The 26,171-nt window shown below is 36.1% G+C and overlaps 1 protein-coding gene across 5 annotated transcripts in view; it reads left to right on the top strand.

The window, feature by feature from the left end:
• LOC106873848 (adhesion G protein-coupled receptor G6) overlaps window positions 1-24,261 on the top strand; it is a 37,180-nt gene extending 12,919 nt beyond the window's left edge. For 4 of the 5 annotated variants that reach the window (XM_089344924.1, XM_089344923.1, XM_089344925.1 and 1 more), the window contains 22 exons: window positions 614-682; window positions 884-955; window positions 2,232-2,303; window positions 2,760-2,929; window positions 4,795-4,886; window positions 5,502-5,685; window positions 6,410-6,507; window positions 8,172-8,227; window positions 8,942-9,093; window positions 10,685-10,796; window positions 11,611-11,750; window positions 12,284-12,512; window positions 12,829-13,000; window positions 13,803-13,949; window positions 15,145-15,273; window positions 16,010-16,159; window positions 17,178-17,299; window positions 18,401-18,524; window positions 19,420-19,561; window positions 20,363-20,435; window positions 21,371-21,762; window positions 23,303-24,261. In XM_089344924.1, coding sequence (XP_089201050.1) covers window positions 614-682; window positions 884-955; window positions 2,232-2,303; window positions 2,760-2,929; window positions 4,795-4,886; window positions 5,502-5,685; window positions 6,410-6,507; window positions 8,172-8,227; window positions 8,942-9,093; window positions 10,685-10,796; window positions 11,611-11,750; window positions 12,284-12,512; window positions 12,829-13,000; window positions 13,803-13,949; window positions 15,145-15,273; window positions 16,010-16,159; window positions 17,178-17,299; window positions 18,401-18,524; window positions 19,420-19,561; window positions 20,363-20,435; window positions 21,371-21,762; window positions 23,303-23,334 — 2,929 coding nt within the window. In that variant the 3' untranslated portion in view covers window positions 23,335-24,261. Of the gene's footprint in view, window positions 1-613; window positions 683-883; window positions 956-2,231; window positions 2,304-2,759; window positions 2,930-4,794; window positions 4,887-5,501; window positions 5,686-6,409; window positions 6,508-8,171; window positions 8,228-8,941; window positions 9,094-10,684; window positions 10,797-11,610; window positions 11,751-12,283; window positions 12,513-12,828; window positions 13,001-13,802; window positions 13,950-15,144; window positions 15,274-16,009; window positions 16,160-17,177; window positions 17,304-18,400; window positions 18,525-19,419; window positions 19,562-20,362; window positions 20,436-21,370; window positions 21,763-23,302 lie in introns of those variants that run through there. The other variant, XM_089344926.1, reaches the window with a different exon arrangement.
• The last annotated feature ends 1,910 nt before the right edge of the window (window positions 24,262-26,171 follow it).

Genomic DNA, 26,171 nt, shown 5'->3' with positions numbered 1-26,171 from the left:
CTACGTCTCGTCTTTCATCTAACATTATCTCCTTATATGCGTCTGGAAGAGTGTGCAAATGTCTCAGATATATTAATGTCTGTGACTACATAAGCGTTTAGTATTATTACTTAAGTGAAAGGCGGTGAACTGGTAGAATCGGTAGACCGCTGGACGAATTTCTCAGCCGTAATTCACTTTCCGCGACGTCCTGAGTTAAAACTCTGCAGAGTTCGACTTTACCTTTCGTATTTTTGATGATTACAGATTTTAAATGCCGGTTTCGTACCGGGGTTAATCCAATCGAATGACCCCCCCCCCCCACAAAAGTCTAGGCCTTGTGCCTATAGTAGCAAAGATTATTTCGTGAGTGCATATTTATATATCTGCCTTTGTGTATGTATATACATATTCCTATAATTTTCTCCATTCTCTTTTTCTTTGGGGTACAAAAGATAAAGAATACTGATAAAACATTTTGTTTTTACTCTTCGGAAAATTCTTCATCGTTATCATCATGTAATTTCTCCACTTTTAGTTCTCTTAAGGCATGTAATTAATTAGACGTAATATTTAATATTTCATCCCAAATTTCTAGTGTACTAATTCTTTTCAATTCTGTTTTGTCTTACAGTGATCTATCCAATAATATATCGACGATTGAACCCGGATTCCTTGAACATTTGCCCAAGTTACAAAAGCTGTAAGCTGGATGTGTGTTGCTGATACTATTTATTTAATATTTCTAAATACTGTATGTCTTTCCATCATTATCATCATGTAATTTCTTCACTTCTTGTTCTTTCTTGTCTCTTCTGGCATTTAATAAATTAGGCGTAACATATAATATTTCATCCGAAATTTCTTGTCTACAATTTCTTTTCAATTCTCCTTCATCTCACAGAAATCTATCCGGAAATCTGATCTCGAATATTGGACAAAGATTCTTCATAAATCTTACGAAACTTGAAAATCTGTAAGTTAGATATGTGTTGCAGATACTCTTACTTTGTATTGGGCTATCCTCTAAATAATGCGGCTTTTTCAATTGCATGGACTAAAATTCGGGCGGGGACGGAAAAAACTACATCCAACAAGTTGCTAGTGTACGTTTTGAAGGGTGCGATTCAGGTTTAACATTTATTTTTTCAAATCTATAATGGAAGTTGCAGAGGTGCATTTTCGGTAAATTTTCATGCATGGGAGCAATAAAGCCAAAAATGCAACGGAAAGTGCAGTATACGGGGATCGGACAATTAGCGTAAGACAGTGTCAACGGTAGCTCCAGAAATCCCGAGCCGGAAACTACAGCCTAGAAGACCAGTTTCATCTTGGAACATCTCTAGAGCTGAACGAGGACGACCTGCAGAACCTGGCGGGCCAAAATGCTATTGTAACTGTTGAGGACCTAGTAGATGAGCTTCAATTCTGTCAGTCAACCATTCATAGATACTTGCGTAAATTTTGGAAGGTGGGGTGGGGGCGGCATTGCAAGCCTACGAGATAGAAAAGAAATAAAAGAGAGTATATTTTAGATTTAAAAAGAACATAGTTTATCTTAATTTTGATAAATAAAAGAAATACAAAAAGTCGCATTACATATAGTATGACCTAATGTATTTCTAAGTAATATATGTTTGCCCAGATTTTTTCTCCGTCTCTTTTTTTATCTAACAGTATCTCTCTATTTGTGTCTGAAAGGGTGTGCAAATGTGTCTCAGATTTACTAATGTCTGTGGCTACTTAAACGTTTAGTATTATTCCGTAAGTGAAAGGCTGTGAACTGGCAGAAGCGTTAGAACGCTGGACGAAGATTTTTAACAGTAATTCACCCGATGCTACGTCCTGAGTTCAAACTCTGCTATGTTCGTATTCTTATATTATTGTATTGTTATTGGACTATGGAATGAAAATGACGTTTGTATCATAGAGGAGGATGTAATGTAAAACCAATATTGTGCACATAACAATTTTGTGTTGTTATTCTTATAATTTATCATCATCCATCTTTTGTTGTTTTACTAGGGAAGATTTACCCTTCACTCAGCATATTTAAGCTAGATTGATCGACCCTGTTCCTGTGTAAATTACACAGCCAGGAGATCCATACAGAAAAATAAACAACTGTACAGTGAACACGAGCATTTATTCTGTCAGCGTTGGCTAAAGAGAAATTTAGAAAGTATTTGACAGGAGAAATCTGTTTTTTTCACTAATCCGAATTACAACTTATATTTGTTCCTCTCTTTCAGAAATTTGAGCAGAAACCAAATACAAAAGGTTGAGGATGACGCTTTCTTATTCCTTCCCAGCGTAAAGGAGATGTATGTACAACAAATATCTTTATTTCTTGGAAAAGTAAAACATTTTGCGAATCTCATATCATAAATAGAGAACATCAAAATCACAATTGCTTAATACAATTAAGAATGAATAGCAATGAGTTTGTTTAAATGTTAATAGGTCAAAACAATTATTTCCATGTATGTGTTTTGTCATTGTAAAGTCTGCTTTTGAATAGAATGAGGGTTGATAGATCTAATTTCATGCACTATAACAATACACGTAAAACACAGGAGTAGTAACTTCAGTGGCCTACACACGTATGTGTGTATGTGCATGTGCATGTATTCATAATATACATACATACGTGTGTCTACATGCCGTGACTTCTATACACTCAATGAAATTATATAATCCTTGTTTCTTGTGAAATCCAGTTAGAGTTTCTCTTTTGACCTGAAGAGTCTTCAGTATTAAAGTTCTCCTTATAATTACAGTGACCTTAAAGGTAATAATGACATGATGTGTGGATGTCACCTGCCGGCCATGGTACATTATATGAACAGTACATACGAAAGAACCGTGAAAGTCCTGGGCAAGTGTCATACAGATTCGGCAAATAAACAAGACGAAGTAATACCCATAATGCAATATTCCAAATGTAAAAGTTAGTAAAATCTTACTCACTTTTGTCGTTTTTTTTTTTTAACTTTTACCAAACGCCACGTCATGTTCTGCTGCTCAAAATGTAATGTTTTATGAAAGTGGAACCAATAGATAAAGATATAAAGAAATTAACTCTTTACCATCTACACTCTTCACACATCCAACGCCCCACACAGATATGAATGCAAGATGCAAGTGCACACACACACACACACACACACGCGCACACACACACACACACACACACACACAAACAAACAAACACACACACATACACACACACACACACGCACACACACACACACACACACACATGCGTGCGCATATTCTTTTTAATGCACTCACAGAATGAACTGTATCACACATGCTCACATCCCAACATACACACCAGCGTGAACGCATGTATGAACACGCTCACACTCACATACACACACACACACTAAAACACACACTCCCTGTTATTGAAGAGGTCACAAATGAGAACGAAAAGGTCTTAGACAACCATAACTGGTCGAGTGATTTATTGAATGACTAATTAAGGAGTAGATTAAATAATTAAATATTGGATGACTAATAAAGCAGTAGATTAAATAATTAAATAGCTGACCAGCTGGCGAATACAAATGAAGTAGAACCAAAGCGGCGTGTGTTTATTATTAGCATAATAGGGAAGGAAGGCACTCCGTCGCGTACGACGACGAGGGTTCCAGTTGATCCGATCAACGGAACAGCCTGCTCGTGAAATTAACGTGTAAGTGGCTGAGTACTCCACAGACACGTGTACCCTTAACGTAGTTCTCGGGGAGATTCAGCGTGACAGAGTGTAACAAAGCTGAACCTTTGAATTACAGGTACAACAGAAACAGGAAGTAAGAATGAGAGAAAGTTGTGGTGGAAGAGTACAGCAGGGTTCGCCACCATCCCCTGCCGGAGCCTCGTGGAGCTTTAGGCGTTTTCGCTCAAAAATCACTCACAATGCCCGGTCTGGGAATCGAAACCGCGATCCTATGATCGCGAGTCCGCTGCCCTAACTACTGGGCCATTGCGCCTCCACATTAGCATAATAAACCTCCTGATATAAAACAATTGATCCAGGATTCAAAACAGTATATGTTTGTAGCATCAAAGCCAAAACTATGACTTCACTTTGGTGTTCGTACCTTTTCTCGTATGTATGGGAATTACTGTTGGCTAACGACAGAAAAAGTACGATCGCGAATAAAAACGGCTGAAATGGGGTTAGTCCAAAGGGCTTCTGGAATAACATTACACAGCAGGGTGCATAGCTAGGAGAACACTTAGAGGTCACAGCTATGGACATATGATTAAATTATGAGAATCACAAGGCTGATTCATCGAACCGATTTAACTGTCAGAGAACCTATTTGTAAAGCAAGAACGAGGTGGTTGGATGATATACAGAGTCTCAGGAGGTGGTCACGCATGGGAATTCACTTGGAAAGTGTTATGACGGTTGCTTCTGACAGGACACTATGAAGGAGCTTTCTGTGATATAATTTAAAAGATATTCAAAGGTTTTTTTTTTAAGGGGGCATACTCTACATCAACGTTTGCATCGCTTTGAACTACTTAGTTTCATTTGGGTAATTCCAGGATTTTCCCATCTTCGTGAAAGCGGGATAAACATGAAAAACAGGAAGTAGCTTTCATGCTTTTCTTAGTTGAATTTGTACAAAACTGAAACATTTTCAAACGAATATAAAAGCAGTTTTAATTGTTAATTACATTTATATATCTAGTATATATAATACTAACACGTATGCATCACAAAGTAAATAATTCCTCCTGTTGCTATACTTTACACTATTTGGTCCCTAAATACGGATATTATTTTATATTCTGTAGATTACTCGTTATTTCAAAAGAATTTGCAATGTCAGACATGTTCAGAGATGATGTGCAAGGATTCACAAGTGACAAACTGTACAGGAGAATCGGTAAGCTATAAATCTTACATTCTTATTTTCTGTTAAATTATATTCATAGCCATCAACACAAAATCAGTATGATCATGTAGCTTTCCCTTTATGAAATTTTGGTTTTGCATATCAAGGCTTGAGGAATTTCGTCCCAAACTAAATTATGGCTATCTTCCTTTATGAAGTGCACCAGTGTCTTTCTTTCTGCTGTTTATGATATTTGAACGCTTGATATTTGGTACGAAACATTGATAAAGCTTTCCCTTTCAAGAAGCTTTAGCAAAATAATACTGTTTTTAGTAGAATAATTTGTCATATTTTGAGCTTGATGATTGGAGATAGATCTGTGTGGCGTTTAAAGGGGCCATGCGTTGATGGCCGTATTTACATATAGTATGAGAAATTTGGCTAGTGTAAGGAATTATACAACATCCTTTATCAGTGGAATATGTTATATTTTACAGGTAATTACAGTCATCTTCCAAAACCTTATCAATTTGCTTCGATTGTATTTGATGTTTTGAATAATTTTTGTAACAATGATTCAAAGTTGCTGTTGTTGTTACTAACAGCAGCAGTAGTAGTATCAATTGCTGTAGTAGTAGTATATGACTTTAATATTTATTGTTACAGCCTGTATGCCAATATAAACTATCAATGAATAGCGTCACACTGAAGTTTGAAAGATCTTGCAGCACATACAGAAACTGCCTTGAAGCTATGAGAAACAATACTTCTACATGCAATGAATGGGCCAATGGCACTTCGTGTGTAGCTTGCTGCAGCGGAAACCTATGTAACAAGAATGATTTCATGGGTAATTGTTGTTTATTTTGTGATATAATTACACCTGATTTATTACGCATGAATGATTAATAAGAACATTGCATAATATCACCTGTCTCTACCGCCCTAAGAATCAATAAGGCAAAAAGATATGCACTTGCATATTTGTTAGTAAACTGGGTATATTAATCGTGGAGGAGAAATGGCCCAGTGGATCGCGGTTTCGATTCCCAGACCGGGCGTTGTGAGTATTTATTGAGCGAAGACACCTAAAGCCCCACGAGGCTCCGGCAGGGGATGGTGGCGAACCCTGCTGTACTCTTCCACCACAACTTTCTCTCACTCTTACTTCCTGTTTCTGTTGTACCCTGTTGTACCTGTATTTCAAAGGGCCAGCCTTGTCACACTCTGTGTCACGCTGAATCTCCCCCGAGAACTACGTTAAGGGTATACGTGTCTGTGGAGTGCTCAGCCACGTACACTTTAATTTCACGAGCAGACTGTTCCGTTGATCGGATCAACTGGAACCCTCGTCGTCGTAACCGACGGAGTGCCAACAAAAAAGGGTATATTAATCATAGTATACAGTATTATAGAGCCACTTCAACTGATCTTAGGTATTGGTTTAATTAAGGGATATTAAAGAAGCGGATATCTAAATTTTTATGTTCATTGCATATACCACTCAGTGCATCTGTGACATGTATCACATTTATAATCGCAATATCTCAGTTTAATTTCATATTCTTGAATAGGTTGGACCAATTCCTTTGAATTTCATCTGATTTATACCATGGACCCAGCCAAAAAGTTCAATGAAAAGAAAACCTTTGCTGAAAATGTATCTAGAGTTGTGAGTAGACACACGTTTTCTTTTGTTGTCTCTCTTTGTCTCTCTCTCTCTCTCACTCTAACTATCTCTCTCACACACATACAAACACGCACACATGTCATATAAAACAAACGTCAAACGCCAACTAAGTAATGAATTCAATACATTTAGTAGACTACATTATTCATTTGGTTAGAAACTCTCTTTTGTTTAAACAGTGTGCCAATATATGCTTTGGTGTCAAATGGTATCAAATGCTCAGTTGCAGGTCTCGGTCGTGTTGGCACACATATCTTAAATACCCTGAAGAAGTTTCTACTCTACGCTGTTGCAACTGCTCTTCCTTCTGCAGTGGAGATCCTATTCCTTGTCCCTCGTACATATCTCCGCTCATCACTTTGAGATGCTCTGAGTTTTGTGGTACACAGTCTGTTCGTTTCTTGGCGTGCTTCCCTTTCTGCCGCCCTCTCCCTTTCCCCGCACAGCGACATTATTTTGGCTGACTTTGATATTGTTGACAAATTTGACACTTTCCTTCTAGGCATGCTTATATACGTATACAGAAATACAGGAGTGAAAGAAGATAGTATACAATGAAAGTAACTTGGTAACAAAAATTATGTTTCTTAATACGACGAGCAGAAAGTAAATAAGAAATGTTAACGGAAAATAAAGTATTGTACAGGTTGAATTGAAATTTGTCACTCAGTGAACCAAAGAGCCAGTATCGAAGGAAAGAGAAAAAAAAACATCAACAACAGAAAACACAAAACCGTACGGATTGAAGTGAAATTTATGAAGATACTTCTATCAGTAAATCATGAAATTACATCAATGATTGTGAAATTCCTTCTGTCAGTAATTTATAGGTGTGCGTTTGTAAATAGCGATTGAAAACTTAAACTTACAGTGAAAACAGTTATGACTGAAGTTAAAGTGAAAAAACATTCTGAAAACTGAAGGTGTTGAGAATAGCGTCTGAAAAAGGAAAGTGAAAACAATAGAGAGTGAGTGTGATATATAGAGAGAGGGAGACAAAGAGAGCTAGCTAGTTAGACAGGCGAATAAGGGAAATCACGATCGATATTTATTGGTGCTGATCACGATCATCAGACCTGACACTACTTGACGTTTTCTTGTGGAAGTATTGAAAGATCTTGTTTGCTTCCTCAAACCGAAAACAATTCATGAATTAATACAACCAATTTCTGACTAAGTTTCTGCAATTAACGTGGAAATGTGTCAAATGGTTTGTAGAAATTTTGCTGATATGTCCCAGCATCGAACTGAAAACGAAGGGGAGCGTTTTGAACATGTCAATTGAATTTTGTTGTTTTTCTATAATAGATTAAGTTATTTTGATGGAGCAATATTTAATAAATTTCTAAAAATGACTGCAATTTATTTTCATAATTTTTTTTTCAATTCTTTAAGTAGTGTAATAATTTTTTGTACAATACAATATTACTAAACAATTTTTTCTGTACTATAAAAATTACTACATAAAAATGGCAGTACTTCTGCCGCACCCTGTATATATGCATGTGTGTGTATATATATATATATATATATATATATATACACACACACAAAAACACACACACAACTATATATATATATATATATATATATATATATATATATATATATATATATGTATGTATATGAATATACCACTATTGCAGACTGAACAGGAATTATCACGCTTGAAACGAGGAGAATTTAAAGTTGAATATTGTAGGTAAGTAAAAACATTTACCAACTTTATTCGTAATTTGTTTATTTTTGCTTAAAACATTCAAGTGTTTTTTACTGTATATTTCAATTATAATAAAATAACCGTGCTCATTATTTACATTATTTAATTTATTTACATTTGAGTGATATTTGTCCTCATCTTGTTTGTTGTTAACACAAGGTTTCGGCTGATATACCCTCCAGCCTTCATCAGGTGTCTTGGGGAAATTTCATCGAAGAACGCCCGGTCTGGGAATCGAAACCGCGATCCTATGACCGCGAGTCCGCTGCCCTAACCACTGGGCCATTGCGCCTCCACTGTCAGTAATATATAGAACATATGCATACATGTTTATATGTATATATTGATTGATTGATTTTTAACATGAATACGATCGATTATATTTTGGAGTATGGATGCAGGTTATTATATTAACACGAGTAATTAACACGAGTAATTAACAAGGTAATAATAGGAACCACACTCAAACTAAAGGAATTAGGTTTGACACACACTAGTCTTGGTACCTTGGCATCCATTATGTATGAATGAAATTTTGTCTGGTCAATCAGTTGACCGTATTTCATAACGCGAAAGTTTAAACGTTTGTTACGAGAATAAGATCAATATCTTTAAAACCAATTTGATTGACATGTACTAAAATATTCTGGTTAGCGTTGCTGAAACTAAAAAAAACGAAAATCGATTCCATTTCAGTTCCAAGAATAGTCTAGTGATATTTACTATTTACTATATAACTAACATTAAAAGTACTAAAGATCAAGTTTTGCAGGAAATCGACCCAATTTTGGACAAATCCCAAGCATTGCGTAATATGGGAATTCAGAAAAGTAAGGTTTTCGGTGAAAGTAAGTAGTGAGTTTCTTAACGTTTTATAGCGATCACATACCATCTCCTTCATTATTGTCGACATCATCATGTAAGTGATACCATTGAGGCTTAACATACAGACGTACACACACGCGTACACATACATATACGAGGGATGTATGAAAAGTTTTGAGTCTTCAAGGCCTTTGAACCTTGAAGAGTCATACCTTCATCAGAAGTCTTGTACTATGTTTTGTACTGCAATTTCGACCACAATATCGGAAGTATTTTCCATATTACCTAACTCTTTTACTCTTTTACTCTTTTACTTGTTTCAGTCATTTGACTGTGGCCATGCTGGAGCACCGCCTCTAGTCGAGCAAATCGATCCCAGGACTTATTCTTTGGAAGCCTAGTACTTATTCTATCGGTCTCTTTTGCCGAACTGCTAAGTTACGGGTACATAAACACACCAGCATCAGTTTCCGTGTACCAAATCCACTCACAAGGCTTTGGTCGGCCCGAGGCTATAGTAGAAGACACTTGCCCAAGGTGCCACGCAGTGGGACTGAACCCGGAACCATGTGGTTTGGTAAGCAAGCTACTTACCACACAGCTACTCCTATTTGATGCAAAAACAACAGTAACATTCTGACAATAATGTTACTGTAATAGCTTGTATTTCTAACATTTTAAGCTTTCATTTACAGGCGTTCATTTTGGCCATTGGAGCTTTACAGATTTGAGGTAAAACGGTAGAATGTTTCGGAAAGTTATAATGACATGTAAAATTGTGAGTAACAGTGCGAAACTGTATCACTGCTGTGTGCCCAATATAAATATCAAACTCTATTCTAATTGTTAATTCTGCTGATATTAACCACAAGTTTTGATTCTCGATCACATACTCAAAATAGTTGAGCTTACGTATTCTGAAAATTAAACATTTCCTATACAGAAAATCAAACTCGGATCTTCCTTCTTTAATCAGCATCTACCGCTTTCAATGACTGCCTGTCATACATGTTAATACATGTTAATATATGTTAGTACATGTTAATATATGTTAATACTGTCATACATGTTAATACATGTTAATATATGTTAATACTGTCATAAATGTTAATACATTGTACGTCTGTCACTAAAGAAGTAAATATTTCTTTCTGGAAATATCATACAAGGAAAATATAAAATTTATTGCGAACCCCCTTTTGAGCGAATTCGCTAATAGTTCGATGGTGAGGTCACACCTGGCTTGCCTCAAGAAAAGTAACCAATAAAATGACCTTTGTTACATATTCAGACGATTTTGCGTTACTATGAGAGTATATCGGTTCATATATGATAATAAATCAAACCAGTTAGCACATCCGAACTCTTCCTCCTCCTCTTCGTTTTCTTCTCTTCTTCTTCTTCTTCTTCTTCTTCTTCTTCTTCTTCTTCTTCTTCTTCTTCTTCTTCTTCTTCTACTACTACTACTACTACTACTACTACTACTACTACTACTACTACTACTACTACTACTGCATTGATTAAATTACAATTACTTAATCAGTATATATATAAATTACGCTGAAGTCTTCTCACGTGTATATCTCATATATCTACGTTTTGTATCTTTTTCAGAGATTTGTAATGAAGACACATCAACCAACAATGGCACTTTGCATTGGCCAATGACAGAAATACGAAAAACTGCGACAATTACATGTCACACAAATGAAGCAACAAGACACTGGTTCGTTTCTATTGTTTTCTCTCTTCACAAATTTTGAAGTTTTCACTTTCATCTTTTTGTGAGAGAATCTTATACAGTCTAGTAAATAAAATACCTATAGAGATTAGGATTATAGAATTAATGCCCATCAGTTCAAATTCTATAACACTGCTAGTTTACATTCCAGGAGTGACTGTGTGGTAAGTAGCTCGCTTACTAACCACATGGTTCCGGGTTCAGTCCCACTGCGTGGCATCTTGGGCAAGTGTCTTCTACTATAGCCTCGGGCCAACCAAAGCCTTGTGAGCGGATTTGGTAGACGGAAACTGAAAGAAGCCCGTCGTATATATGTATATATATATATATATATATATATATATATATATATATATATATGTGTGTGTGTGTGTGTGTGTGTGTGTGTGTGTGTGTGTGTGTGTGTGTGTGTTGTGTGTCTGTGTTTGTCCCACTAGCATTGCTTGACAACCGATTCTGGTGTGTTTATGTACCCGTAATTTAGCGGTTCGGCAAAAGAGACTGATAGAATAAGTACTAGGCTTACAAAGAATAAGTCCCGTGGTCGATTTGATCGACTAAAGGCGGTGCTCCAGCATGGCCGCAGTCACATGACTGAAACAAGTAAAAGAGTAAAGAGTATGTGACATAATTTTGCTCTGGTCTAACTTACAAGACTTGCTTTATCCTCTCTCACCTAGATTATGAGAACGAATTGCAACGACGAGTTTAATGTAATACTTGAATTCCACTGTGATTGATTAAATAAGCATGACGCATGAATAAACAAGACTGACAATATTTGGTATTTAATTTTCAGTTCTTCCAGCACAGCGTCACGTTCAGAAAATTGTTTGCCATTTACCGGCATCTGGCAAGATCCAGTCATGTCTCTATGTAACAATACAGAATGGACCATTCAAAAGCTAAAGAACATCATGCAAGAAGGCATTGATGAAAGTAAGTGAAAATTTGTCTCGAAATACAGTAGTTGTGGTTGTAGTAATAGGAACAGTGTGGAGGCGCAATGGCCCAGTGGTTAGGGCAGCGGACTCGCGGTCATAGGATCGCGGTTTCGATTCCCAGACCGGGCGTTGTGAGTGTTTATTGAGCGAAAACACCTAAAGCTCCACGAGGCTCCAGCAGGGGATGATAGCGAACCCTGCTGTACTTTTCCACCACAACTTTCTCTCACTCTTACTTCCTGTTTCTGTTGTACCTGTAATTCAAAGGGGTCAGCCTTGTCACACTGTGTCACGCTGAATATCCCCGAGAACTACGTTAAGGGTACACGTGTCTGTGGAGTGCTCAGCCACTTGCGCGTTAATTTCACGAGCAGGCTGTTCCGTTGATCGCATCAACTGGAACCCTCGACGTCGTAAGCGACGGAGTGCCAACAACATTAATTGTCCTATAGTGTTTAATTTGCATCTAATATTTCCTCTCAAAATGGCTGTAAATTCCCTTGAATTTTGTTAAATTTTTCGTTACAGAAAATATTGAACTGGTTGCCAAAATGATTTCGAAAATTTCAGAGGTAACAGAGACTTTACAACAAAATGCTGACTTCGTTGTAGTCATTAATGAGAAAATGGTGCCATTGATACCGAATGTGCCCGTGGAAATAACACTGTGGAATATACTTCCTATTGTCAGCCTAATTATGAACATACCACAGGAAAATTTGGTCGGAGCAGAACAGTCTATGAAACTCGTTAGCAGGTAAAATTCAGATCACATCTGTTATTAATGCAGAAGCAACAGCGGCAGTAGCAGTAGCATCAGAAGTAGTAGTAGTAGTAGTGGTGGTGGTGGTGGTGGTGGTGGTAATTGATGAGTGGGTAGGTGGAGGTAGTGTTGGTGGTGGTGTTGTAATGACATTAGCAGCAATAACGGTTAAAACAACAGAAGCAACATTAACAGCAGTCGTGTTAATAAAGATTTGCTAATTAATATAATTAGTGTAATTACACCTATAACTAATTACGTATTTGAACCACACTGTCATTTGAACCTTGTTTTCTTGATTTCCTCACAGAATGCTGGACATTATAGAAATAATCCCAGAAAAGATTCCACTGGAAAAGCAGCAAGTCGCGGTTTCGTATTCCAATCTTGCTATTGGTGCTGCCAAAGTGGAGAAAGACACTTTCAATGGTCTGGTCTTTGCTGTTTCATATGGAACCAATGAAACGGAAGCGAGGAGTGAGGTACGATACTGTCTCTTGATTTACTGTCATATTGGTAATTTATTTTGAATACCAAGGTTGATAAAATGCATCAGAATGAAACGTATTTTTATTGTCATATAATGTAGATATGTTACAAAACTTGACAGAGCTTGCAATTTAAATACAAAATATAATAATACATTTGTTGTTGGCACTCCGTCGCTTACGACGTCGAGGGTTCCAGTTGATGCGATCAACGGAACAGCCTGCTCGTGAAATTAACGTGCAAGTGGCTGAGCACTCCACAAACACATGTACCCTTAACGTAGTTCTCGGGGATATTCAGTGTGACGCAGTGTGACAGGGCTGACCCTTTGAATTACAGGCACAACAAAAACAGGAAGTAAGAGTGAGAGAAAGATATGGTGAAAGAGTACAGCAGGGTCACCATCAGTCCCTACCGGAGCCTCGTAGAGCTTTAGGTGTCTTCGCTCAATAAACACTCACAACGCCCAGTCTGAGAATCGAAACCGCGATCCTATGACCGCAATCCTATGACCGCGAGTCCGCTGCCCTAACCACTGGGCCATTGCGCCTCCACAATAATACATACAGCACACAGATTATACAGTTTCGCATCAAAGCTAACGTAATCCTTTCTACTTGAGATTTTCCTATCCAAAAGGGTTTTTCACATGAATATCTATGTGCTTCGAAATCATTTCACTTCATGTTCTGTCAAAAGTTTGTAAAAATTTTTATGACGTCAATAACATTCAGTAGTAGAAGTATTTTTCTTTTATTTACCAGTTTCAATTTTTCTTTCATTTTCCTTCACCAGATATATAACGACTCAAACTCACAAGTAGAAGATATGATGAACTTTATTTCTTTACCAAAAAGTCTTTTGAAACATTTGAAAGACGAAGAACGGTCAAATTTTAAAAGGGCTTGCTTTTTCTCTTTGCCGGATGAGAAACTATATAGGGTATGGTACTAAAAAAGGGAAATATTTCTTCTAATTGACTAACGAATGCTTGGATTTATTGCTATATATTTGATACTGGAAGAAACAATACTAACAAAACTCAACTGCCAATGTTTATATGTATGTACATAGGTATGTATGAGTGGAGCCGCAATGGCCCAGTGGTTAGGGCAGCGGACCTGCGGTCATAAGATCGCGGTTTCGATTCCCAAACCGGGCGTTGTGAGTGTTTATTGAGCGAAAACACCTAAAGCTCCACGAGGCTCCGGCAGGGGATGGTGGCGAACCCTGCTGTACTCTTTCACCACAACTTTCTCTCACTCTTACTTCCTGTTTCTGTTGTACCTGTAATTCAAAGGGACAACCTTGTCACACTCTGTGTTACGCTGAATATCCCCGAGAACTACGTTAAGGGTACACGTGTCTGTGGAGTGCTCAGCCACTTGCACGTTAATTTCACGAGCAGGCTGTTCCGTTGATCGGATCAACTGTAACACTCGACGTCGTAAGCGATAGAGTACCACCAACAACAACATATACTCATATTTTGAGTTGTATTCATGTTTGCGCCACCGTACCTATTCACACACGACACACGCACACATGTGTATATATACAGATGGATAGATAGATAAAAAGACATTCGTTTTTGGAGTTGTGGATCTTGTGCTCATTCAGCTATACATAAAAACAAGTAAATATCCGATGGTAGCTTAGCTGCCACCGACACTGCCGCGAAGAACCCGTTTCGATAAAAAAGAAGTCACACGCGTAGCTTTCTGTGAAACTTATCGTCTGGAGTTGGCGAAATATTTACATGACTAGAAACAGACGAATGTTGGCGATAGGCAAGTCATCCAGTTACATGAAATGTGCCGCCTCTAAAAGTTCCACCTGCCTCATCCAAATATGGAAATGGTAGCGTTAAACGTTGTGTGTTGTGGGGTGATGGTGTGGTGTGGTGCGGTGGTAATGTGTGTTGTGTTGTGATGTGGTGTGGTAGTATGTGGTGTGGTGGTGAACTCACATGTAATATATATTGTAATATATAATATATTTTGTTTTAAGCTGTTGGACAGGCTAAAGTGATGATGTCTAAGTGCAGCAACTCCAAAGTTTGGTATCACGCTTTAACGATGTATTAATAAACACTTCTACGGAATAAATTAATTTATTTAACGACTTCTCTTTACAGATAATAGAAAACTCTAGTACCAAAGCAAATACTAAAATTAACGGCCATATTATTGCTGCAAATGTTCCTAACGTTAATATAACCAGCCTTGATGAACCAGTTACAATATCATTCAATGTAATAGATCAGGTAATAGCTATGTATTTTGTGATAGCAGTCACTATTTATGTTGCGTTTCAGGGCCATACGTCACTGCTCACAAATGAAACACGGACCACGGTGGAACAAGTAGTAGTAGTAGTAGTCGTCGTTGTCGTAGTAGTAGTTTCAACTTATAACTTATTGTATCTTTATAATGCACGCGACGGATATGTTTCCAGTTACTTGTGTTGTTTTTTAGTATCACCAGTCTATTTTCTTAATATGTTTGTCTATTGCCTTCATTGATTGTGGCTGTGTATTTTAAGTCTGATAAATTTCTTTGGGGTTCCGTTGACCATAGTTGATGTTGTTATTGTTGTTTACATTCATGTCATCTCTGATCTAGCAAACCTATGATGAAACACATTACAGCCGTGAACATCATGTCATTGTGTAGGTCATTAAATATTTCAAGAACGACATCCACTAATCGCTTCTTCAGTTGTTAATGTGATACAGTAGAAATTATGATACTATACATAGATTTATAAACAAATTAGAATTGTCAGTTAAGCTACGTTACAAACTGTGATTTGGGGTTCAAGAATTGTCAGTTAAGCTACGTTACAAACTGTGATTTGGGGTTCACGGTGTCAATAATAACTAAACATTTATAACCATTGTCTGATATTTTGTTACTTTAGCAAAGATTCATTACATGTATTTTAATTACAAATTAATTTGATTAAAATTAAAAAGTAATTACAAGGTAATTGTTTTTCAGAATGCCACCAACCCACAATGTGTCTATTGGGATGACTCCCCAGAGCGGAATCCCCACTGGTCAACAAAGGGCTGTGATGTATCCAACTATGAACCTGGAAAGAAAGTACTTTGTTCTTGTAACCATCTTACAAGTTTTACCATACTAATGGTTGGTAACATTACGCCAAATAGTTAATCGCCAGTACATTGGAAATTCTATCTTTGCATAAATAATTTCAACACGTATTAACCTTCATGTTGGTGGATATTTTAGTAAATATGTGAGGTTGGTATTTTGTAATAGGGCACTGTTTGATCGTGCTCTTATTATTGTTGTTTATCAGTTTAAACTCAGAACGGTGTCTACCTGATGTACCAAGATATCATCCTCAATTAAATGCATGAGATTTTCCCAAAGATGAATGTCAAGGGACAGAGAAAAACAACCATTTCAACTGGATTTAAAATCAATTGGGCTAAAACAATCTGAATGACAATCTAAGTAAGAGATACTTATTTAGTATATAATAGTTCTCTAAAGCACATAATACGTTTGTAGCTTACAGGTTAAACATTTGGCCTCTTCATGATTCAGTTACACAGTCTCTCCTCTGATTTACATCAAACCTGTATGTCAATAATGCACATATATCCAATATCTGTCAGTTTCTACAACACATCTGCTACCCGTAAAAATAAAACCTACCCCTATCTTCTGTGCACATTTTAGTTTAAAGGAATAGCTGAAGTAATGCAATAAGTTCGTTCACTCAATACCAGTTCTATTATCATCTGACATCATAATGGCAGTGTTGTTAGAAAATTACTGAATAACTTCACTTCTCCTTATTACACTATCTAGGTATTTAATTATCACATATTTTATATCATACGTCGGCCCTCAGTTAACGGTTTAGGTCAAACAGCTTCAATTAGTTGTACTGATAATATATACTAAGATATACCTTCAATGAATTTGAACTCAAGATTTATACGATGGTGGTATATTCTAACTGAACGCAGACAGTGAAACTTCATGCTGGAATTAAGTATCATGTAACATGTAACAGAAGATGGCTCCCGCCTATATGAACCCTCATAATTTATATAAGTATTGACTAGTATATAAGAAAGGAATAAGATAAGAAAAAGAGGAGCTAATATGTTGTCGTTTGTTTCTATTGCAGGATGTCTACCAGAATGAAGGAGATGTAAAGAATAAAGAACTCTTGTCTATTATTTCTAACATTGGCTGTGGAATATCATTTGTCTGTCTCGTTCTCACAGTAATAGTCCATGTTTATTTCAAGTAAGCATTTCAATTTCTATTTTGTTTTATAAACGGTTCAAAAACAAAGAAACAATATCCATCAGTTTGTGGATCACTCATAGATTGGTAAGAAGCATGATGTGGTTGATGTCTGCAGGTAAATCATGGATTTAAAGAGAGTTCCAGAGTGTTGTCACTTTGATGAAGGATTGTTGACTGGACAATTATTTTAGTGCAGGTTTTTGTAAGCGACTCACAGTAAGAATGACATTAGAAAAAGAGGAGTGAGGTGTGTTGTGTGTGTTTTCGTTGAGTTAATTCAGAGAAGTATAGCCTTTACTGTTACTACTATATCGGTCTCTACCATGTTTATACAATATGTCTGTGGCGGAGTTGTAGTTTGTTGGTGAGTTTATATTTCCTATCCAACCAGACTAGCTTCTTTTGGGTGTGATCGAGAATACGTGTGCGCGGTGTGTGTATATATATATATATATGCGTGGTATATGTTTAGGTGCTACACCCACCCACAGACATAAGCAGTAATCCAATGATGTAGAACTGACTACAGATTTCTAGAATGTCACTATTTGTTTAACGTTGCTCCGTATTCCCTAATCTTAATCAGGAATCTATGTTTTTCTGACAGACAGTGTTTATACATGAATATATACAACTTACATACATACATGAAATTAGACTTCTCAAAACCAGAAAGGAGAAAGCTAAATCGAAGACTACAGATCCAATCCATCACTGGAACTGTAAAAATCTGTGAAACTTTCCAGTTCATCATTTAAATATGTATGTGTTTCCCCCCAGCTGGACGGGACGCCAGTCCATCGCAGCGTTACTCAAGAAACAGGAAGAAAGAGTGAGAGAAAGTTGGGCGAAAGATTACAACAGGGATCACCCTCCCGCTGCCGGAGCCTCGTGGAGCTTTAGGTGTTTTTGCTCAATAAACACACAGCTACATTACACAATGTCTATATACATATTGTAAATACATAGTTATATCATTTATATTTCGAATGACCATCACCTATAAACATAGTTGTAGTAATTCTTTGTGCTTTGAACAGTGTATTTTATATTTGTGTTAATTTAATGCAGTATTATTTCTTGTTTTCATTATTTCAGAAGTCTATGGAAATTAATGTCTTCAAAGATTTTAGTAAATTTGAGCATTTCTTTAGCTGCCACTTATCTTACCTTTCTTGTTGGGTTCCAAGCATATAGTACAAAAATAACAGCTGTTTGTAAGGTAAGTGAACACATATTTAACACAAAGCACGATGGGCCATGATCGTGGCCCAGATAGATGCATTCAATTTATGGGCGTTTCTTGGGGTCTAATGTCACACAAACGCTTTGATACCCCCCCCCCCCAGAATGCAAGAGGACTAATAGTTCAACTAATGACTTTTCAGATGATGTAAAACTTGCCACCGTTATATACTAAGAAGATATTTAAATGCTTAGCGGCATTTCGTCCGTCATTACATTCTGAGCTCGAATTCCACCTTTCACGTTTGGATATCGATAAAATAAATACCAGCTGAGCACTTTGGTCAATGTAGTCGACTAAGACATTCCCCCCACGAATTTCAGGCCTTGTGCCTGCAGAAGAAATAATTATTATTGATATTATCACGATGTAATGATGAAGGCGTCGAGATGGCAGAAAAGATAACGAGACGGATAAAATTCTTTGCAACATTTCGTCCGTCTTTTCGTTCTGAATTCATATTCCACAGAGGTCGATTTTGCCTTTAATACTTTCGTGGTCAATTAAGTAAATACTATCTGAGCACTGGAGTCGATGTAATCGACGTATCCACAGCCCCCAAAATTGCTGGCCCTGAGCAGAAACTTGAAGCCATTACTATGACGTAATAATGTAGTGTATCGACAAAAACATCAACCGAAATTCCCTTGTATATTGAAGGACGTTTTTTGAGATTTCTATTAAAATTTCAGTGGGATTTGTTTTAGTGTTTATCCGTTTGCGTTCAATAATACAAAATGTCAATCAAATGACATCTATACGCCAACTCTGCAAAATAATATATATTCAAAATAATATATATTCAAAATAATATATATTCGAGGCCATGCGTCAATGTCAGATATCATTATTGTTGGTATTGTTTTTGTAGGCAGCGGCTGCGGTGTTACACTACTTCCTTCTAACATCTTTCATGTGGATGAGTGTAGAAGCACTTCATATATATCTAGGCCTGTTTGTATTCAAAACCATTCGATCATCTTTTATCAAGAGGAGTTCAATTTTGGTCTGGGGTATGTATAATGGTTTTCTCTCATTTTATCGCTAATTTCATCTCTCTCTCTCACACGCACACACACGCATTCTCTCTCTTTCTCTGTCTATCTATCTATCTATTATCTATCTATCTATCTATCTATCTATCTATCTGTCTATCTGTCTATCTATCTATCTATCCATCTATCTATCTCACACATATATTCTCTGTTTTAAAGTCTTATATTTGTGAATTTGTTGATGGTACAGACCTGTTGTAAATTAGTAAAATTGGTGAGATAGGAAAATAGTTCAAGCGTGATGTAAATATGGGGACGCAGAAGTGCATGAAAAAACATATTTAAACATACGTAGGAAACGAAAATTACAAAGAAATAAATTTACTAGTTAAGCCATTCGAGCAGCCTCAGATTACAATTTCATTCACATAGTTTCGCTTCGACTTCATCTCTAAGACTTACTCATTTTGCACTTTCACCTATTGCACCAAGAAATTTGTGAAGAAGTTAGTGAGAGTGAATTTTTTTGTCTTCCATATAGTTTAGTCATTACACCACTGGCCAGAATGTCCAGTGTTTCTTACTCTTTGTTTGCCACTGAAACAGAGTTGATAGAATCGAAGTTCTCTGTTAGTCGTACCTATTCTAGAAACCAAAGAAGCAAGTGTCTAGGAGTGACCTGTGGGAGATACGAAATATATTACTAATTTCTTTTGGACAAAGCATAATCAACTACATTTATTCAAATTTCATGTATTTCTTAAAAATGTTCATTAATATCAACAAATATTTATTCATTTCTGTAAATGTTGTTGTCAGGTCTTCCAGCTGTCATTGTCACAATTACTCTGGCAACTAACCACACAAACAATTACAGCGTAACTGAACAAGTGTAAGTATTTATGTTTTCTTGCCCTAATTTGCTAGTCTTATTCCAGCGTTGAATATTGTAGAATAATGAAGAATCCACAGTCAGGATAAAGCCATGTCATTGATTCTTGGTAGTTACACACTGATAATGTTTTCTTTTGTTTTCTAGGTATTTACGATCTCATCCGTCCCCCCGTTCAATTCAATAAGAATAAATATCTATTGATATATAACTTTAAAAATATAGATGCAAAGTAACGTACATAAATAAACTAATCAACGTATATTTTTCAATTTAATAATTAAATAATATAAAACCCATTGTACTATTAAGCTATTAAGTTTTTTTCTTTTTATGCTAATGTTAGAAATTCTTGAAATATACCATAACGTTGGAGATGTTTCTACCAAAAACTGTGACTGAAATTCGTTAAAGAAATCGAATGTCTTTTCTTTTATCATCGCAAGTATTAACGAGGGGACGATTATACAGCTACATGACCGTCTCAAAGGCTGAAAAACATTTCTTGATCAACTCTAAATATTATATCAATTTCTTATGTATGTATGTGTGGAGGTTCAATGGCCCAGTGGTTAGGGCAACGGACTCGCAGTCATAGGATCGCGGTTAGGATGAGTGTTTGGTGCAATCGTAGACACAGAGGCGGCAGTGTTGCGAAAAGCCGATAACAACAGTCAAAGCCTCGAGCGACTACACGAGGCGTAAATCACCTATTTTGGCTAGACTACCCAATGAAGTTCATGTAGATATACCTAGCTTGTTCGCCGATGTTCTCGCACTTTTCTAATCCAACTGGCATCAGAACGGGAGGATTCTCAGTTTTGTAAGCTAGAGAGTAGTAATTCTGATGAGGCGGGGGGCGTAATTGAAAATATTCGACCCGTTAATTCTACTTAGCACAGAGTTTAATGATTGATTTTTCTATTTCTTTGCAGCTGTTGGTTATCCAACACAGCTTTCTATGCAGCTTTCCTGGCTCCCGCGGTGATCATTCTCCTCTTCAACCTTATCATGTTTTCTTTTGTTATGCGGCGACTTAAAGCAATGCAAAATGACGAACAAGTTGAACACAAAACAAACAAAGTACGTGTTTTTGGTATCGTTGGTTTGTGCTTTCTGCTAGGATTCTGCTGGATCTTAGCATTCTTCGCTTTCCACGAAGCAGCAGAAGTGTTTAAATATCTCTTTGCCATCTTCAATACCCTTCAAGGAATGTTCATCTTCATATGTTACTGTATATACAAAAAAGATACCAGAGATGTGATCTATCCATGTGTATGTAAACGAAAAGCACGGAAGCTGGGGAAAGTTCCGAAGAATATGAAAAGTAAGTGTAATTTGGTCTCTCTTATTTCTGCCACCAAGAAAACCAATATTGTCATAATGGGGACAATCACGAACAACACTCACACCAACAACATCACTATGTACACCGTCACTCTTATGATATACATCATCATAAATATCAGCTACTCTTTCATTATCATCATCAGCGCAAGTATGTATTCCGTGTGTGCGCGTGCGTATGTATATACATATTTATAACTCTCTCTCTCTCTCTCTCTCTCTCCCTCCCTATACATATATATATATATATATATATATATATATATATATATATATATATATATATATATATATCTGTAAAAATATGTGACACTTATTCAGTAGCCATGATAAAACTCCGAGTTTCGGATGCCAGGGTGGGAGCCCACGCCACCATCTCTTCAGTTATCCGGCCAATTGAAAATTCCTGTGAAAATGACCGTTAAAAACAAAGGGAAATTTACTGTGTAGTGACAAAACGCGTCTAAAACTGCGTATATTATCGCATGCACGCATATATCCATATACGTACGCACATATCTCTATATACGCACGCATATATATATATATATATATATATATATATATATATATTGTCATAATGGGGACAATCACGAACAACACTCACGCCAACACCATCACTATGTCCACGTCACTCTTATGATATACATCATCATAAATATCAGCTACTCTTTCATTATCATCATCCTCATCATTATCATCATCAGTGCAAGTATGTATTCCGTGTGTGCGCGGAAGTGTTATATTTTTTAAAATGTCATAGTATTTTTAAAAAAGTCCGCAGGGATATAGAAAAAGGCTTTGTCAAGTGAAAAAAAAGTTGTGAAGTAAAACATTTGTGCGAATGACAATAAAAATATTTGTAACAACAAAATAAGAACTGAAGTTTGGTTAGCCATTGAAAAAACACAGTTGGATTGCTGATAAGTAAATAATTAAAAGGTGAATCCATAAATGCAGAATGCTAGTGGGGACAGACTAAAACTTCACATGATGTTCGTGATCTATAATTTGCCAAGATCACTAACTTACAACTTATATATAAAAGGTTAATAGGTTCGAATGCGACGCTAAGCCCGTGAATCATTAAGTTGCCAAAGTATAAAGAATTTTATACTTAAATATTAAGATGATCAAATCTAATCAAAGTAGAAAAAAATATATATACCACTGAAAATTTCATGTATCTATATGATTAATAGCAAAGTTTAAATCCAGGTTTAGTGTTTAGTCACAGATCGATCAAATTAGTAAAGATTTAACAGTTATGTGACAACATTGGCAAAAACAGTCCTAAGTGACAAAACAGTTTATTACAGGCGGAAGCTTTGGAAATTGTGATGATAAACAAATGTTTTCCTCAACGCCTCACCACCACAAAAATTCATTTCTCTTCTAAAAAAAAAGAGTGACATTATCGCTTTGTATCACATTTTCATTAGAATGTATAAAGACACTGTGTCAGGAATTATTGAGTTTAAAACTTATTATTTAATATAATTTTCTCATTATGTTTCCAGATTCAAATTCCGAGCATGAAATAAATGTATAGTAGCAGAAACAAACTTATAAATGAAAAGCAAGAAAATGTCTTCAAGAGAGGTCTCTGGTTATATTTTACGTCAAAAAACTAAATGTTCTTATATTACATTAAACCCAGTAAATATATATTCTCGCTGAAAATTTCATATTTACTCTTTTTTGCTTTCGCAGATAATCTGTATCACACACACACACACACACACACACACACACACACACACACACACACACACACACACACACACACACACACACACACACACACACACACACACACGCACACACACACACACACACACACACATATATATATATATATTATTATTATTATATATATTTATTTTCTCCAAGTTAATAATTAACTCCGACAAAATAAATTGGTTAATAGATACCAGGGTAGCAAAGATCACAAAACGACTGTGGTGTAACTCCTGTTTATGAGGTAGAAACTCCTTGTTATTTTGGGTACTTGAGTAGATATACAAATTTAGTAAATTTAGTAAATATATATATATATATATATGCTCGTGTGTGTGTGTGTGTGTGTGTGTGTGTGTGTGTGTGTGTGTGTGTGTGTGTGTGTGTGTAGGCATGTGTGTGGATGCGTGGGTGTATTTGTGTGTGCATGTATATTCAAGAGTCGCCTTTTATTATATTTTGCTTCAAAAGACTAAATTTTCTTCTTATATTGCACCAAACATATTTTCATATAACGTAGCTTTATTTTTTCCTATTGATACAACACTACGCAACTAAGAGACGCTATAATGTAAATTTAAGCCAGGCTACGTGCATGACTATTGGCTGAAAAGCAAAATCTGAAAAATCTTTCTGCAATTTAAAATCTTTCCATATTTTCGAGTTGTAAATGTCACTATTGCCTTTTCTTTCAATGTAATATTTTAATTTTTCTGAATAAAGTCGTTTGTTACTACAACTTTTCGGAAATTCAGCTTAATCTATAATAATAAAAATAATGAAATTAGATATAATAAAAAATCAGTCTTAAAATATTTATGTCATTGGAATAGTCAAGATATTTTGTACATTTTCCTCATTATCTTTTATCGTGTAATGGATTCAGTCATTAGACTACTGCCATGCTGGAGCACGCATGGAGGGAATTTCGTCGAACGAATCGACGGGAGGATAAATTACTTTAAGCCTGGTACTTATTGACCACAAAAATAACACCAAAAACTATTCATATGAATCAAGGAGACCAAATATCCTCTTAAGAAATGTCGGCAACAAGGGACTGAAAGCAGCCTTTCAGAAATAATTTGAATATCAGCTCCTGGAAATGGATAATTCTTGCCCCAAAAGATGCCGACCTGTATTAGGGCAGCCATTTTTGAGTCAACCTCGCGAATGTTTGATGCAGCCACAGTGTCTCGGACAGACTGAATTGAGGCCAACGCATCAACACTGCTGCTACTGTTTAAGTAAAAACTAGTTCCTCAACAGGCATACAATAAAATCCCCACCGATTGCACCTTGAACATGATAGGTGCCGCAAAATCTACATTCCAAAGGGAGGTATGAATGTCTGCCAACATAAGGCGGCGAGCTGGCAGAAACGTTAGCACGCTGGGCGAAATGCTTAGCGGTATTTTGTCTGCTGCTACGTTCTGAGTTCAAATTCCGCCGGGGTCGACTTAGCCTTTCATCCTTTCGGGGTCGATAAATAAAGCACCAGTTACGCACTGGGGTCGATGTAATCGACTTAATCCGTTTGTCTGTTCTTGTTTGTCCCCTCTCAAGACGTAAAGAGCCATGTATAGACTGACAGACAGACAAGCAGGCAGAGACAAAGAAAGACAGGGGCAGATAAATTGTTAGATAATTAGATAGGTAAACAAAGAGAGAGAGTGAAAGTGAGAGAGAGTGAGAGAGAAAGTGAGAGAGATAGAGAGAGAAAGCGACAGAGAGAGAGAGACGAAGTGGGACAGGGATTCAAAGAACAAAAGATACAGATAAATATATAAATACTTAGAAGATAGATAGACAGATACATATATATATATATATATATATATATATATATATATATATATATATATATATATATATATATATATATATATACACATATATATATATATATATATATATATATATATATATATATATATATATATAGATAGATAGATACATACATACATACATACATACATACATACATACATACATAGTATGTAAGCATATAGATAGATAGAGAGATGTATAGATAGACTGATACATAAATACGTATATAGAAAGATAGATGGATAGATAGATAGACAGATTGATTGATTGCTTGAGATAGCGAGATAGATAGAGGGAGAGAGACAGTCAAACAGAAAAAACAAGTAAAAGAAAGAGAAATATATTAATTTGTTTTTTCTCCACCCTCCAACCTGCGCTCCTCACACTGCCTACCCCTGTTTGCCCGAATTTTCCTTGCAACCTTCAACTTGCATTTGTCAAAAAAAGACATCTGCATCGTTGAAAATATGCGTCACAGATATTACTTAAATATGTAGCTACCACTTGAGAAGTTCCGTTTCAAATAGTAATATATGCGCGATTGTTCCGGGAATAAACTTTTTGACAAGAAAATCCACTTGGAAAAAAATAGATGAGTAGGTATCCAAAATAGAAAGACACAAGCATGTGTGTGTGTGTGTGTGCGTGTGTGTGAACATAGAGATAGATAGATAGAGACTGACAGACAGACAGAAAGATAGAGAGACAAGTATACATGCATATATATATATATATATATATATATATATATATATATATATATTACAAATAAAAGGGTAAAAGATTATTAATTTATTAATAAATTAATAATTAATAATT

The sequence above is a fragment of the Octopus bimaculoides genome, chromosome 29 (assembly GCF_046866305.1).
Source record: "Octopus bimaculoides isolate indiv1 chromosome 29, ASM4686630v1, whole genome shotgun sequence".
Lineage (NCBI taxonomy): Eukaryota > Metazoa > Mollusca > Cephalopoda > Octopoda > Octopodidae > Octopus > Octopus bimaculoides.
This window is presented reverse-complemented; position numbering and strand designations above follow the sequence as displayed.